Raw genomic sequence first — 16,466 nt, forward strand, 5'->3', positions numbered from 1 at the left:
ACTTTTTAAACCCAGGAAGCCCTCTTCACCTGGCCACGATGAGAGGCCTTCTGCGTGGTGAACAGGGACCCCGCTTCAGGATGTAGAACCTGAGCCCTCGGGCATCGCAGGCCTGACAACCTCTGGGCACCTTCAGACAGGAGTCTGGGCGAGGCTGGGTGACCCACAGCCAGGCCACATGAGGATCACATCCACTGAGCCTGCTCCTGTGTCTCCTGCCTGAAACACCCACTTCCTTCCAGCAGAGCCTCCTGGTGGCCCTTTCCCGGCTCCCAGCCCTGCAGGGTGGGCACAGCCAACAGAGAACTGCTGTCCTCACGGACCAGGATGCTGGCTCTGCTATGATGGGAAACGGGCACCCAGGACAGCAGGAGGTGGCCCGGGATCGGGAACCCAACCTGGAGGCCAGAGCACACTCCCCAGAGGGGCTGGCTCCTGCTCACCTGGTTACCGTGGTGACAGATGGTGGCTGCTCCCTAACCTGTGTCACCATCCTTGTTGTGACATAGGTATTGACCGACCTAGTCCATGACCCAACAGCACATGAGCCCGAAAACAAGGTGGCATTCTTTCTGTGAGAAGGAGGCTGCATTGCCCAGCCATGTGCCCTGTGCCTAGGTAGAGAGACCGCCGAGAGGTGCTGCTGGTGAGCCTGGGCTCCCTAGGGAAGGACTGTGGTCAAGCTCCTGGATACCACCTCCTGGCAGCTGCTCCATCTACTCAGAGAACGTGGGGTCCCCGGGGAGGCTGGACAGTGAGAAGTCCAGGGTCCCTGACCCAGCGTTGGTATTCATGGGTCAAGTAACTTGACCACGTCACTACCCCCTACTGGAGCCTGGGCGCCTTCATCGGTAAAATCCTAAGGCAGCACGAGGCTGTCCCTTCCAGCTGTTAGAAAGGTCGCCAGGATCTGATGAAGACATGAAAGGATTCCATCTCACACGGACAGCTACACTCACGCGGGGGAGGCAGCCCGATCATTCTTTCTGGTTACGCTGCCAGAGTCGTTTTGTGAAAACCCTATAATTCTACGTTAGAATCATTGGCGGGCGCCTGGCAGGTTTTTAAAAAATAGAACTGGGAGCGTGATTTCTGCAGGAAATGCTTTCAGAAACACAACCGCACCACCAGCATGACAAATCAAGATGGATACAGTGCCATGGGAAATCATTGAGACCGTCAGGAAAAATAAATGCTGTTTTAGGCAATTAGCGTCCTCTTCTCCCCTGAAGATTCTCCGGACTGAAACAACAGCTTTCCTGAGACACAACCGCCTTGGCCGGGGCTTTGGGAACACGTGGGTCCATGTTCTGTCTCCTTTGTCTTAAGTCCATTTGGGAGGGTTGTGGTTCAGGCGTGTGCTCTGACACTTAAAGGAACCGCTCTGTCTGACATGCTATTGCACAACTCCTCATGAAGGGTGCTTCATTTTAAAATGACTTTGAAAATGACAATGTTCCCCTGCCCCCTCCTCCCCCTTTAAAAAAAAAATCATAGAATGTTAATTGGAAAGTTAATTACCACTCAATCTCATTTTTGGTTCATTAAAATCACATTTGCTATGCTACTATGCATAAAGGGTGAAGAAAATGAATGTCTCTAAGAAGAAAACATTGAGGAGACGCTGCCACATATATAAATATATTTACCTTTACCAGTGAATGAGTTCGTGCTTAGCTTGTTGTGGACCGGCTAGAATAAATCAAGACCGTTCGGCCTACTCACCCCTCTGCTGTGGCATTGCATCGCACATTCACGGACCCCGAAGACGCTGATATTTTGACAGCGACGATTGAGGCAGATCTACGGGAGGAAGAAGACGTAGGGAGCGTCTCAGGACTTGTGCGAGCCCACGCACGCGCACGCATCCATTTGTTCACAACGGGACCGCATCGGGAAGTCTGGGGAGACCCCCTCTCCGTTACTCTGGATGCGGCACAACGACCTCGCTCAGACATGGATCCCGACGCCTGCGTCCAATCTCAGTGCCTTTCGGGACCTCAGACCCACGCGAACGCTACGGGGGGGGGGGGTGTCTTCCGCATGTTTCTGGCAAATTTTTATATGGTTTTGGTCGATCCTGTAATCACGGTAACTGACTTTCTCATGATTTTTTTGTTTGTTTAGAGCTTGCAGTAGAAAATCGACATACTGCAGCATTTTCTTTTCTCCATGAAAAGATCCAAGAGACGGTGAAACAGATCAGTCCTTACTCTGGGGCCTGTGTAGACTCTGAGACCAAGTATCCAGGGTCCAGGAGGTACAGAAACATGGGAGCTTTCCCAAAATACCGCCTGACGAGTGCTGTCACCGATGAGGTGAACTTTCAACAGGAACGAACGCTCAGCAAAGGAAACAGATGGTCCCCTGTACGTATCGAGCCTCTGCAGAGGCTTTGCTGAGCGACACTGGGCTGGTTTGAAAGGGTCTAGTTTCATTTCAAAGGTGTGTAACATACTCCAGACTCAGGGGACCGGGACCTTGATCTCCCAGAAGACGCTGCAAATCAGTGGGCTCAAAGGCAGTCTAACTTTTCGTTTGTAGAAGCATTTTCAATCCCGTAGAACCTTCCTATGGGAAGCTCATCATCTGATCCTCCTAGCTCATGTCAGGCACGAATAAGGGCTGATGTAAAGGGCTGGCCATCATCTCAGCCAAGGGGACTGTCACATTCCAGCCAATAAAAGGAATTGTCTCGGACAACGACCAACATACAAGGGCCCTGGTCAGAACCACATTGCTGCTCTCCTCCGAGCCCACTTACAGGAACAAAGATGGCTTTCAAAGAGCCCCGTGTTCTGCAGAAACGGAGGTCAAAGCACATTTAACATTGCGCGTGGAGGAATAAAACCTCGTGGGTGAACCGAGTCCTTGGAACGGCAGTGTGCAGAGGCACCTGGCCCGGGCTGTTCCGACAGTTTTAAAAACGGGTGTCATCCTAATGTCAAAGGCCTGAATACATACAAACTGATGACGTGTGCGGTCAAGGAGATGTCCAGCATGTATCATGTGTTCCACGCATCAGGCTAGTTCCTCAGGGCAATTTGTGGTGCAGGGTGGAGGAGGGACAGGGCAGGGGAGGCGTGGGGGGAATTTTTGCCCTGGGAACTCTGCTGGACAAGCAGAATGTGGGTCTGGCTCCTTCTGTGACCTCCCTGGTCGTGAGTGATTTCATAATCGTTTTGAAAATGGGGTTCCAGAAAAGCACATGGGGGTTGATTCATCTTCATCCCTAGGTCATTTTATTAACTTGCAATCATTTAGTCTGATGAGAAAGTCTGGTGAAAAAAAAAATCAATGGAGCAGATCTGGTGAAAAATCTCAAAAAAAAATTTAAAAAAATTTTGGACTTTATTTCTAAATCCTAAAACATCTGTCTACCTTTCTCTCTGGTCTCCAAAGAACTCTTACAGCCTTTGGCATATTCTAACTCTTCCTCTCTCCTATCTGCTGCTTGGGGGTTTCTGAAAATACATCAGACTTCCCATTCCTCCCGCCATCCGGGTGAGAACGAAACCCCAAGAACACTGGCCAGAGGCCAAGGCCCCATTTCCGAAAACAATGCAAGATGCATCTGCGTTTCCTTCCAAAGTAATTTCCTGGCTGGAAACCCTCGCGACATCCAAGAGTGTAGAAATGACTTATGAACACGAAAGGCCAAAAAAACCAACAAGCCAGATTTCCCCAAATCTGCATCCCAATGGTCAACCCAGGATCTAGGATTTATTGATTTCTTCTTCTAGGTGCAAAGAACTGGAGGGAACCAGAGACAAAGTTCTGAGAGGGAGAAGGTTTAGAAAATCAAACACACCTCAGAACTCGGTCCTTGGAAAAGGCGTCTGTCTGTTGCTCCCTGTTCCAGACTGACCGTTATGACGCACGTGAGCATCATACCTCTGGGCCTTACCTTTCCGTCTGCGCACTTAGTACCGGCAAGCACGAGCCCGGGGTCCGGCATGTCGTCGCCCAAGTACACGTGGGTCCCGCGGCACAGAATCCGACCACCTTCCTGCAGTGGGATGTTCGTTTCTATGGAAACGGCATTGGTACCAATGACTGGCCGGCTGGCACCGCCTTGACACTGGATTTTGCCACATTTGGCGTCCCTGGAAGGGCAAGAACAAGACAGTCCCCCAGGAGGGGGCGTTTGGAAGCAACTCTCAGCCACGGGGGACGTTCAGAACAATGGCGGTCAGGAGGTGGATTCCTACCTCATCGCGCATTTGGCAAAGGAGCTCTTAGAGTCTTTGCCGCAGTTGCCGTACGGGTCACCTGCGGAGTTGACTCTCTCGAAGCAGATCCCGGGGGCCGGCTTAGCACCTGAAACGGAAGCAAGGCCTCGCGGTCAGCTCCTGCGAGGGGGTTTTCGTATTTTTCTTGGAACAGCTTTGGGCTTTCAGGTTTAAGGAAGACGAGTCCTGTGTCCAGAGGACACACAGCCGGTGCCTTGGCTGACTCCTGGCCAGCGCTGGCAGGTGGGACCGTCGCTGCCTCTGTCCACGTAGCTAGCTCACAGGCAAGCCCGCAGCTCACAGCTCGGGGCCGTGGCCTGTGCAGCCTCGCAGGGGACGAAACCTGGCTGTGGGGCCAGACCCAACGCGCCCAGAACGGAGGAGGCTGGCTGCAGGAAGAGGGGGAAGCTGGCTCTTCTCTCTGACAGCATCCCACACTGTTCCAGGAGGGGGAGGGGGGACATGCAAGCTCTAGCAGGTGCTGGAGAGCAGTGACGACTAAATGGGGGAGCAGTGAGGGAGAGAACAAGTGAGAACGCGGAGACCTCACACGTGTTCAGTCTGTAGGGCAGAGATGCCTCTCGGACGCCATGGCGACATAAAACTCCACAGACGTCCGGCACAGCATGACGGTGCCCGAAGGAGAGGGGCATGGGGGCCAGAGGGCTCAGGAAATGGCCATTTTTAGTGCATCTTCCGGCTGGGGACAGAGAGCATATAATTGGGTCTGTGGCGCCAGAGCCTTGGAGGGCTTGCCAATCCTGCGTGCGATGACATCTCTCGAAGGCACACATCCCTCAGGAGAAGGAACCTGTGCTTTGGTCCATGCCAATTGGTATTTTGAAACTGGTCACTTGAGATTCTTTTCGTGTTGTTTGAACGCCCTCTGGAGTGTAATCCCTTCAGCCTGTGAAGGTGACGCAGCTCGCTGTGAACCCCGCTGTTCCCCGCCCCCGGCTGGGAACTCAGTTACCTTTCCCGCTTGGGGAATGAGGAATAAAGCCCTACAGCGTTGTTACTGCAGTTACCCTCCAAGGTGCTCTGGAGATGCAGCAAGCTCAAGCTCTGTTTTCTTTAAAAGATCAAAATTCCTGCAAAAGGAGTTACGTACAATAAAATCTTTAACCTAAAAAACCCCCACAAAAACAAACAACAGCAGCAACAACAAAAATAAACAGTGTCAAAGACTTCTCTCCACTCACAAGATGTGATAAAGCACAGATTTGGGTTCAAGGCTACTGGACTTCCATGTTTGCACATTTCCATGAAGACGAGGCTTCGTGTCTGTCTCTTAAAAAAAAATGACACGTTTTCTCAGCACTACTATATTACATCCCTTTGTAGCTTTGACTTCTTAACGAAGGAACACTCAGGTGTTTTGCCCTCCCGTAAAGGGAGGTTTAACCTTTCAGAGGCAATTTCTGACATCCTATTGCACTTGATAATTATACAGGAGGTGATGGGTTTTGATCACCAGTTTTATCTTCAGAGGGATAGACCTCTTACCAGTCATTGGAGGTTGGAGGTTCTCTTCTGAAAGATGCGATGACACCTTGAATTCAGCCCACACTTTGAGTTAATCTTTCCTTAAAATGACTCCGTGATTGCAAATGCACTTCCCCCGATTTCGTCAGACGAGCTCCTTGGTCCCTGTCACGGATTCCGGTCACCCCCACCCCTAACAGCCAAGGACACCGGCATTTTATGAACAACGGAACACAGTCGCGTCCCCTCCTGCCACGGCTCCCTCTCTGTCCTCCTTCTCCGTACCGGCCTTTGCGGTCAATAAGAAAATCAAGTCCAAGTGGGAGAGATCCTATCATTTTCTTCTCACACCATCGGGCAAGAGGGAGACTTTCCTGACTCCTCAACGATAAGACTCTTGGGGAAAAAATGTCTTTCCTTTCCATCCGCAGCCAGCATAGCTGAGGACAGGGAGGACCACTACTGCCCGCAGGTGTATCGTAATAAAACCAAACTCATTTAAACCGACCTCTCAGATAAATGCTGAATATTTACCAGCCCAGGAAGGTCGTCTGCTTAGCTCACACGAGGTTCCGGTGGCGGACCAGACAGACAAAGCTCACATATTTCAGGCCCTCCCTGATGCAGACGGTTAAGTGATGTTTGTTTTCGGTAACCACATCAAGGGTTCAGATAGACAACGTTGGCAAAAGTCAGTTTCCTGCCTGAAGGAAAACACCCAGCCATCCTTCAGCAAGAATGAAGGTCACGTCGCGTGGACAGAAAAGTCTGTGTGGTTATTAAGACCAAGCTGGGCAAAGACAGTGACGTACACGTCACAGTCTCACCTGCTGATAATATTTATGTGCTTGACATCAAGATACAAAGTCTTCAGCTACAAGGTTTGTGGGAGAAAAAAAAAATCAGTGAGTTAAAAAAAAAATTAAACTCCTAGCCAACCAGGTGATCATCAACAGTAATAACTGGAAAAACAAACAAATGAATCCAAAACTCGGAAGGTATTCTAAAAGTGTATGAGCTTTGCTAGTTAGGAGGTGCAGGCATATGTTTTGAATTAAAAAAAAAATCATTTTATTTGTAGAAATATGTGGAAGTGGGATAATTTTATTGAACTGTCACGCTGGGTTCAGACAAGCCCATTTCCCATGGGGACGGTGAGTTGGAGGGAGGGTTTCATCCGGCCAGGGTTTGGGGTGCCAGAGCCCAGGAGTGAGTAACTGACTTCGTGACTGTGACTAGAGAATCCTGGATGAGTCAGTTAGCTGGCCAGGTCATCTGGGGGAACACGGCCCTGGCCAGCAGAGCAAGCACTCCACGAACACTCCACGCTCCTGGTGTTCAGAGCATTTGCTAGCAGATGGGGGACAAGATGTAGCAAAGGCATCTCTGACCATTCAGAGATTTTCGTTTCTGAATCCTGAAAGCACAGTCACGCCGCCCGCTGTGACACAGGGTGAAAAGGCTCTCAGCCCAGCACCTCTAGCTGGCTGGGGGCCTGGTCGAGGAAGAGGAAATGACCTCCGCCCCCGGCCAGAGCACACAGGGAGCGTGGGAAGAATGTCATCCCCGCAGAACCGGGGCTCTTGAGTCAGCATCTTACATGAACAAGGACAGTGATGAACATTTAACAAGTGAGAGGAACGGGGGTGGGGGGTATGTGTGTGACAGAAGAGGACGTGTGTGTGTGTGTATATGTGTGTGACAGAAGAGGACGTGTGTGTGTGTGTGTGTGTGTGTGTGTGACAGAAGAGGACTTCTGCTCTCCAGGTCACAGCGCAAGCTCGTGTGTGTGTGTGTGTGTGTGTGTATGTGTGTGTGTGATGGAAGAGGATGTGTGTGTGTGTGTGTGTGTCAGAAGAGGACGTGTGTGTGTGTGTGTCAGAAGAGGACATGTGTGTGTGTGTGACAGAAGAGGACGTGTGTGTGTGTGTGTGACAGAAGAGGACGTGTGTGTGTGTGTGTGTGTGTGTGTGTGTGTGTGACAGAAGAGGACTTCTGCTCTCCAGGTCATAGCACAAGCTCTCTGCAACAGAACAGCCTGCGGTTCCCTGGGATGGCCCCATGGTTCCTGTGTCCCCTGACCCCTGCCACTTCGTATGCAGGAACCAGTCTTCCTCTCCACCCTGGCAGGTGACAGACTCTCGGGCAGCCTCCTCTATGACGCCTGCCTGGTTGGCTGCACCCCTGCCCCGCAGGCTGGGCCCATTCCAGCTCAGCCGGACCACAGCCAGACCCAGGACTCTAGGCTCCTGCTCGCTCATCTGTGAGCTTCCTGCCAACACAGTCACATCTGGTTTATAGAATCTACATGTACGAGGCTCCGGGCACCTAGCACACTTGTGCACGGACATGTGCCGTACAACAGAGGCCAGGCAGTGGTAGAGGATCACAGTGTACCCAGGGGGAGGCCTGCTGCTCTCCCCTCTTCACAGATGAGGCCCAACAAGGTCAAGTTGTCCACTGAAAGGTCACTCTGCCAGGCGGTGGTCTGTTCAGGGCCTGTGGCAGGCAGGAAAGAGACCCACCCCCAAGTGAGGTCCATGTCCTAATTCTCGGAGCCTTATATGGCGACGGGGCCCTGAAGATGCGATTAAGTTAAGGGTCCTGAGATGGGGTGAGTCCCCAGATCATCACAAGGGTCCTCCTGAGAGAGAGGCAGGAGGGTCCTGTCAGAGAAGGAGATGTGAGGAGGGAAGCAGAGGTCAGAGGGCGCGGGGGGGGGGGGGGTGCCGTGCTGCCAGCCCTGAGGGTGAAGAAAAGAGGCCATGAGCCAAGGAGACGGGACGCTCCCCCAGGGCCGCCAGAAGGAACCAGCGCTGCCCACAGCTGCCTCTAGGACTTCCAGCCCCCAGGTCTAGAAGGTGATACATTTGTGTGGTCGCGAGCCGTGGAGTTTGTGGTCATTTGTTCCAGCTGCCGCAGGAGACTTGTACGGTGCCCTTGAACCGGACTGTGCGGCGGCCACTCTGGCGTGGGAGGAGAGGCGCACTCTGCGTTTGCCAAGGTGGTGGGCGGTCCAGGCTCTTCAGGAAGCCCTGTGTCCCAGGGCCGTATCTGGTCCGGGCACAAATGCTCTCTGCCCTTCTGAGGAGTTCCATGTGGGGACTTGAAGCACTAAGAAGGGTTTGGAGAGGTAGACTGAAGGCACGGACCCAAGGCGGCTCTTCAGGTGGGGTCCCCACCCTGTCATTTCGGGAGCTCTGAGCATCCCCACTGCCGGGGACTGTTCGTCTAGGTGCAATGATGCCCTATGGCAAACCCACCTGACTGGGCCGAGGCCCCCTCAGTCGGCAGGGCAAGGGTAGGGAGGGAAAGAGAAGCCAGGAGCTCCTGGGTGGGTGGGGAGGGTCCTCAGGCCTCAGCCCCGGCTGCCAGGAAGGATGTTGAAAGTTCAAAGCAGGTGACTTCCTGCTGCTCTTGCTTTCTGAAAGCCCAGCCCGTGAGTCAGATCGCCACGGTGGCCGCCTGTCTGGCTCCCCCTCTCTCTGGTCAGGCCACTCGAGAAGGACTAAGCCGATGAGATAATAAATACCAGGCTTGGTCGCCACAAAGCAAAGGCCTGGAGCCAGCTGAGTCACACAGGGGCGGTGGCCTGGCAAGAGCTGGGGGCCCCATCTGACCTCACTCGCGGCCCGACGACGTTGGGACACCGCAGAGACCGTCCCCTCGCGAAGCTCTGGCGCTGTGCGTGCTCCGGCACAGAACACCCCTTGGAAGGGAGCACAGACACACCCCCTGTCACTCAAGAATGGGAGGTCACCGAGTCTGAGAAGGGCTGGGAAGGGACGGCCCCTAGTGGTGCTTTATGCCATGAAGGCTTGGCCGGCAGCAGTAGCACTGTCCCAGGGTGACCTCACTTGGCTAAACGGTGTCCAAAGGCACTCATCCATCCAGAGCCCTACGACCGGCTGGTATGTGTATAGTGAGTGTCTACTTTGTGCTTGTCATTGTAGAGACTGACCTTGTTTGAGACCAGGAGGCCCCCACCCTTGCCTGGGGGCCCACCCAGACCCGCAGGCACAGGGGCCAGGACTTTGGGCTGAAGCACGCGGGACCCTCTTTCCACCCACCCCCATCCACCCACGAAGCCTGAGGCTCACGGGGAGAAGTGGGTGTGGGGGACGGGGCTGTGTTGACCCCATACGCTGTGTCCACACTTCCTTTCTTCTCCCTCAGGAAGTTCCCAGTGCCCAGGGGCATGGCGGGGGGGGGGGCTGGAAGGGGGCTAGGGTGAGGGGCGGTCCACGCCAGGGTCCAGCCCCAGGAACACGTCTGTCCTTGTCCTTGTCCTCCTCGCTGGGGTCAGTGTTCTCCCTTCCTGCTCCACCCTGGAGCTGGATGCTGACTCATCATCTGGAGCCCTCGTTTCCTCCCCTCCTCACCCCTAAAAGCAGAACCTCACCGCCAAGTCTTACAAAGGTCTGTATCAGATTTCTTCTCCCCCCAGAGCCGGGGCCTGAGCTCGCCCGGCTCGCGGCCCAGCTCACCACGGCGGCCTCGCCACGGCCAGGGTCTCCGGCCAGAGCTGAGGACACCCTGGCAGCCAGCGGGAGGAGGGAGAGGGAAAAGACTGGGTGGGGCCCGCACCCTCAGAGAATACTCTGCACGGGCCCCGGAGATGGGCAGCGAGTCCTGGGGTGATGCGCCCACGGGGCCCCGACTGCCCTGGGCAGCCCCGGGTCTCTGGTCCCTGAAGAAGGGGCCACACAGTGGCACACACAGAAGGGACAGATTCTTCCCCCTTTCGCATCCGAGAGTTTGTTCAACTTTAGAACTTGCACGGGACTTTAGTTCAGGGCCCGGCTCTCTGGGGTGACTGCACAGGGTAGGCGTTTCATGTGGCCTTTGGGTCCCAATGGTTTGTGTTCAAGTCCCAGCCTCATGACTTTGGGAAACTGACTTATAGCCTCTGAGCTTGAGCTTTACTTTCTGTAAAACTCTAGTCATTGTCCCTACCTCAGGGGTCACTGGAGGGTTAGAAGGGACAAATGGTACCGGCCCCCGGCCCAGTGTCACCGACAAGAGCGGCAGTAAGCAGACAGCCTCTCACTGACCTGGCCCCTGCTGCCTGGCACCTTCTCTGGAGCATACGAGCCCCAGGCTCCGCCGTCAGAACCACAGGGCACTCCGGGCCTCACACTCCTGTGTCCACGTTCTTCCCCGAGTGCCGGAGTCCAGCCTGCTGCCCTCGCTGTCCCTCCCGTGGGCCTCCTGTCTGGAAGTCAGGTGCCCCTCCCATCCTTCCTGGTCACAGACAACTCGTGCACCAGGTCTGCGTGGGGCCTTCCCGGCTGCAGCGACTATCTCGGGCACCCTCAGCCCTTGGCAGAGGTCCTCAGGGCTGGCTCCTGCGGGCGCCCGGTGCCCGGCAGTCCCCAGCCCAGCCAGGGAGCCAGTTCCTCCAGCGACCTGAGCTGGAGGCGCCACGTACCTGGTCCCCAGAGCGTGACACACTGCTGCTCGTGGGTCTGACAGATGCCGTTGTAGCAGTAGCCATCCACCCCCTGACACAGGTGCCCGTCGTGCAGGTACACATTGGCCGGGCAGTGGGGGCTGGCCCCCGAGCAGAACTCGGGGAGGTCGCAGGAGTTGCTGGGGCCCCGGCACGCCGTCCCTGCGGGCTTCAGCTGGAAGGAGAGGAGGGTGTTCATGGCACGTGCTCTGTGGGCACGGGGACGGGCTCAGCTCCCGGCTGGGCAGAGCGGGCCACGCTTATGTGTCACATTAAGGGGTCAGTCCCCTTAGAGCAGAGGGAGTCACTGACATAACTGTCTTGCTCTGGGAGACAACGGCCTTTCCACCATAAGGGCGGTGGGGGGGTGGGCGGTCAGGAGCAGCCTCTGTTTAGCCTCATAGGACATTAGGATTGTCTGATGAGCAGACGAGCAGGTCACTGGCACCCGCTCCTTGGGGACAGGGGAGGGGGGAGAGGGGAGTGTTGCCTGATGGACCCACTGATTCTGAAGAAAAAGAGCTCTGGTGGCCGATACCACTGCAGGTTATAAGATGAGCTTTTGCAAGGTGACAAAAATAATTCCACGGGCACAGTGACAACAGCTATTTTATGTTGTCCTCAAACCAGGGAGCTGGAAACCTGTCTGCAGGACTATACGGGGCGAGGTGCAGAGGAGGTCAAGCAGCGACAGTACAGGATGTTAGGGACCATCCGACCTGAGCCTCGTCTCTTTGTGGTTGGAGAAATTAAGGCTTCGAGTGGCTCATCTGAGGCAGCACAGCCACTGACCTCCCCACGCCAGCCCCTACCCCCACCTCCCGCCACAAGCTGGGCATGCCAGGGGGTGCCTGATGTTAATCACAAGTAGGGAGGGGATGAGGGTATTTTTAAAAAAATTTTTTATTTTTTTTTTACAGAGACAGAGAGTGAGTCAGAGTGAGGGATAGACAGGGACAGACAGACAGGAACAGAGAGAGATGAGAAGCATCAATCATCAGTCCTTTCATTGCGCATTGCGACACCTTAATTGTTCATTGATTGCTTTCTCATATGTGCCTTGACCGTGGGCCTTCAGCAGACCAAGTAACCCCTTGCTGGAGCCAGCGACCTTGGGTCCAAGCTGGTGAATTTTTGCTCAAACCAGATGAGCCCACACTCAAGCTGGCGACCTCGGGGTCTCGAACCCGGGTCTTCCGCATCCCAGTCTGACGCTCTATCCACTGCGCCACCGCCTGGTCAGGCGAGGGTATTTTAAGCTGTACATAAAATGCTTTTATATTTTTTATTTTGTGACAGGGACAGAGAGAGGGACAGATGGGGACAGACAGACAGGAAGGGAGAGAGATAAGAAGCATCAATTCTTTGTTGTGGCTCCTTAGTTGTTCATTGATTGCTTTCTCATATATGTACCTTGACTGGGGGGCTACAGCAGACTGAGTGACCCCTTGCTCAAGCCAGCAACCTTGGGCTCAAGCTGGTGAGCCTTGCTTAAACCAGATGAGCTCGCGCTCAAGCTGGCGACCTTGGGGTCTCGAACCTGGGTCCTCCACATCCCAGTCCGATGCTCTATCCACTGCACCACTGCCTGATCAGGCTGAACGTAACATGTTTTAATGAACTTCTGAATCACTGTGCTTAGTCACAGGGAGGGTCCTGAATGCAGAAAGCCAAGATTGATGACTTCATTAAAAAGAAATAAAATTCTACCCGTGCACCCTCCGAATCAGAAGTTCAAGCTTCCGGGTCAGGTCTGAGCGCTGAACAATGACACAAAGCACGGACTTGCCAAAACAGATAGTGATGGAGGCTGAAATGCAAAGGCATAAAACCGCCGGGCTGGGCTAGGCAGGGCTGGGTGGCTGGGCGGGGCCGGCCGGTGGCACCTTCTGTTAGGATGACACTGAGATCAGGATGCAGCCCCCCCCCCCGCCCCCGTGGGACCACCTGTGAGGCTCCCCAGCCCGGCAGCCAGACGCTCTTGGCATCGAGCACGGGGAGCTTGCGTAAGGCTGAGTGACAGGAGTGGAACGTGTTCTGGAGCCCTCCTTCTGGTTATGGGGACAGGACCGCACGTGCCTCCAAGGGCACATGTAACCAGTAACAACGAGCCTGAGTTTTTTGGTCCAATCACTTTTCAGCTCTTAAACAAATAGTTGATCAGAGCTGACGTAGCCTGGGAAGGTGCGTGTGGCCTGGAGGCGGAGACACGCCAACCCCCTAAGGAGCCACAGTCTCTGCAGCCACGAGTGTTGGGGCGCCGCCCTGCACGGCTTGCCCCACTGGGATGTCGGAACCCACGGCAACCTTGGGGCCCGGAGAACTCACCCGGCAGTCTTCACAGCACAGCCCATGGGCACAGACAGCGTCAGGCTTCAGGGTACAGGCGGTGGCGTTGCAGCAGAGATTGGTACACTCCTGTGGAGGGAAGCGTGTTCGTGTGGGGTCAGGAGCAGCAGCCGCTCGGGGAAAGCCCACGTTGGACTGTACTCGGCTGTGACGGGCAAAGAAAGGACCCGACGGCCCAGCCCTGGCGCCGCAAACCAGCCTGACCGAGGGTTCCCTCCGTCCACACGAAGGCAGAGCTCTGGGAGAGGTTTATGGACCGAGGGGGCGGGCAAGTCCCTGGGGACAGTCGGCAGCACGCCAGCGCCTTTCACAAAGGGGTACGGGGCGTGGCTGGGGCTCCGACTGTTGCAGGTCGAACTGCAGTGAATTCGATCAGGGTCCTTAGAATGCTCAGAGCTTATTTATTTTAAAAACATAGTAGATGCACGTAAACATTCCTCCTCCCAGAGTAAGCACCTGTTCCACCAGGAGCATGCCGGCAGGAAAGGCCCTTCAACTTGTGTTAGAATCACAGCTCCTGGCCATCCAAGCCGATGCCACAGGTGAGCTCGCAGGGCACAGGTGGGCTGTCTAACCCGACCAGGCACCCCCAGCTCAGAAATGCACATGAGAATGCCAAGAGGTCTGTGGGCCGTGCCCACTGATTGGCAAGGGATATAAACAGAGATCAAATGTTAGCTGTATTGCTCTCTCTGAAGTAAAAGTCAGAGGGGAGCGACCTCCTTGGTTAAGCTGTGCTTCACAAGGACCCACTCTGTTCTCACAGAAAGAAATAGGAGAGGGATGCTTGTGCTTAGCTCTCAATAAAAGGTCCACACCCATGTTCCTAGCGTCTTTGGGAAGTCTGGGGCTGCAAACATTCCAAATAACTTAAAGCTTAGATATTTTAGAAAAAAACCAAATTACTAGAAGAAGGAAGACTTCATTCATAGAGTCTTTCGTATTGATTATTTATTAGTATCCTTTACTTTTATTTAATATATGCTGTGTGCTAAAGAACTGACGCCCTGCTGGCTACAATGAAGCCAGTCATCTACTATTTTAATAGTATAATGGTTCACTCCTTAAAATCGTCTTCTGTGAATGAATTTATAGTTAGTATCATTAGTGCAGTCAATAAAGCTTTGTCGATAATCCAGAAGACGTATGGCAAACCCAGATATCTGAAGTGGACCCTGTGTAAGACCATGAATTAGATTCTTATTGTTTACCGTGTGGCCCTATTACACATACAACCCAAGTGATTCTATTTTAAATTTGTTCAAAGACTTTATAAACGTCTGGAGTACATAATATATACGATAAGATAAAACTGCTAAGCAGAAGTCATAGTTGTACCTTTCATGACAGTATGCGTTTCTGACTCATGGACTTAGAACCCTAAAAAGTTTAGGAACTTTTTTTTTCTTCTGAAGAGTTCATCCGCTGCCTCCCCAGTTAGTGCCATCAGATGTCCAGCAATGTCATCCTGTTCACTGTGATCTAAATGGCTCGACTACTGACACACTAACCCGATTACAGATTTCCTTGTTCTGAGTCGCATCAGTCATCCTAAGACTGGGCCCTACGAGCCTGTGAGAACTAACCCCTACCCACATACCACTAAAATAATATAAGCAGCAACTCAGAAGGAAACACAGCCAAGTAGAACGACTCGGACTTCAAAGGAGACTGATAATGTGAGAAAGACAACGAAGTTTAAGAGATTTTCGCCAGCTATTGGCATCCCAGTGACTTCACACAGGGAGATAAGCCTGCTCTCCCCACCCTGTCAGCGAGAAGAATGAGCGAGTTGTCAGGGGACCCATATGTTTGATATAAACCCAATGCCCTATACGGGAAGTGTCTGGCTGTCGCTTGCCTTTCTAAGGACACAGAATCTGTTTCTTCTACTTATCAGAGGGGACGGATTCTCCATCTGAACTAAAAGTTCTGGTCAAAACGATTTGGAAACTGGAAACAGGTTCCTGTTAGACACAGGGTGAGCCTGACCATTGAAAAGTGAAAAAAAACCCAACAACCCCCAAAACTGAGGCAAAAGGCTCACCTGTGACTTTGAAAGATTTCTTTGGATAAGAATGTGAATTCTGTTCAAGAATTTATCCTATGAAAATAGGGCCCTAACCACAGACATACAAGTTTAGGAATTACACATAAGTGAAATTTGGCTCTGTGTAAGGAGAGTTTGATTTCATGCCATCTGCCCTGCAACGTGCTATGCTGCCTAGAGAGATGGTGAGCGCCCTGTCAAAACTGAGTGACTTCTTGATGCGGAAAAAAGAGAGAACCATATTGTTGGTGGTTGACAAAACTCAGGCACCTCAGCATCTATCTGCTGACAGGCTGGTGGTGGGGGTGGTGATGTGGGGGGGTGAGGGTGATGATGGGGGGGTGATGTTGACGGTGGTGATGGTGGTGATGGTGATGGTGATGGTGGTGATAGTAGTGATGGTGATGGTGATGGTGGTGATGGTGATGGTGGTGATGGTGATGGTGCTGGTGGTGCTGGTGCTGGTGGTGCTGGTGCTGGTGGTGCTGGTGATGGTGGAGGTGATGGTGATGATGATGGTGGTGATGGTGATGGTGGTGAGTGTGGTGATGGTGGTGATGGTGATCGTGATGGTGGTGGTGGTGGTGATGATGATGGTGGTGATGATGATGGTGGTGATGGTGATGGTGGTGGTGATGATGATGGTGGTGGTGATGGTGATGATGGTGATGGTGGTGATGGTGGTGATGGTGGTGATGGTGGTGATGGTGGTGATGGTGATAGTGGTGATGGTGATGGTGGTGATGGTGATCGTGATGGTGGTGGTGGTGGTGATGATGATGGTGGTGATGGTGATGGTGGTGAGTGTGGTGATGGTGGTGATGGTGATCGTGATGGTGGTGGTGGTGGTGGTGATGATGATGGTGGTGATGGTGATGGTGGTGGTGATGATGATGGT

At 53.4% G+C, this 16,466-nt stretch overlaps 1 protein-coding gene across 1 annotated transcript in view; it reads right to left on the reverse strand.

Moving 5' to 3' along the window:
* Positions 1 to 16,466, reverse strand: part of ADAM12 (ADAM metallopeptidase domain 12) — a 311,461-nt gene that overhangs the window by 26,392 nt on the left and 268,603 nt on the right. The window contains 5 exon segments of the mRNA XM_066240397.1: positions 1,726 to 1,803; positions 3,908 to 4,106; positions 4,212 to 4,320; positions 11,149 to 11,344; positions 13,498 to 13,587. Of these exon segments, the coding sequence (XP_066096494.1) occupies positions 1,726 to 1,803; positions 3,908 to 4,106; positions 4,212 to 4,320; positions 11,149 to 11,344; positions 13,498 to 13,587 (672 nt within the window).

This window comes from Saccopteryx bilineata, chromosome 7, assembly GCF_036850765.1.
Source record: "Saccopteryx bilineata isolate mSacBil1 chromosome 7, mSacBil1_pri_phased_curated, whole genome shotgun sequence".
Taxonomy (NCBI): Eukaryota; Metazoa; Chordata; class Mammalia; order Chiroptera; family Emballonuridae; genus Saccopteryx; species Saccopteryx bilineata.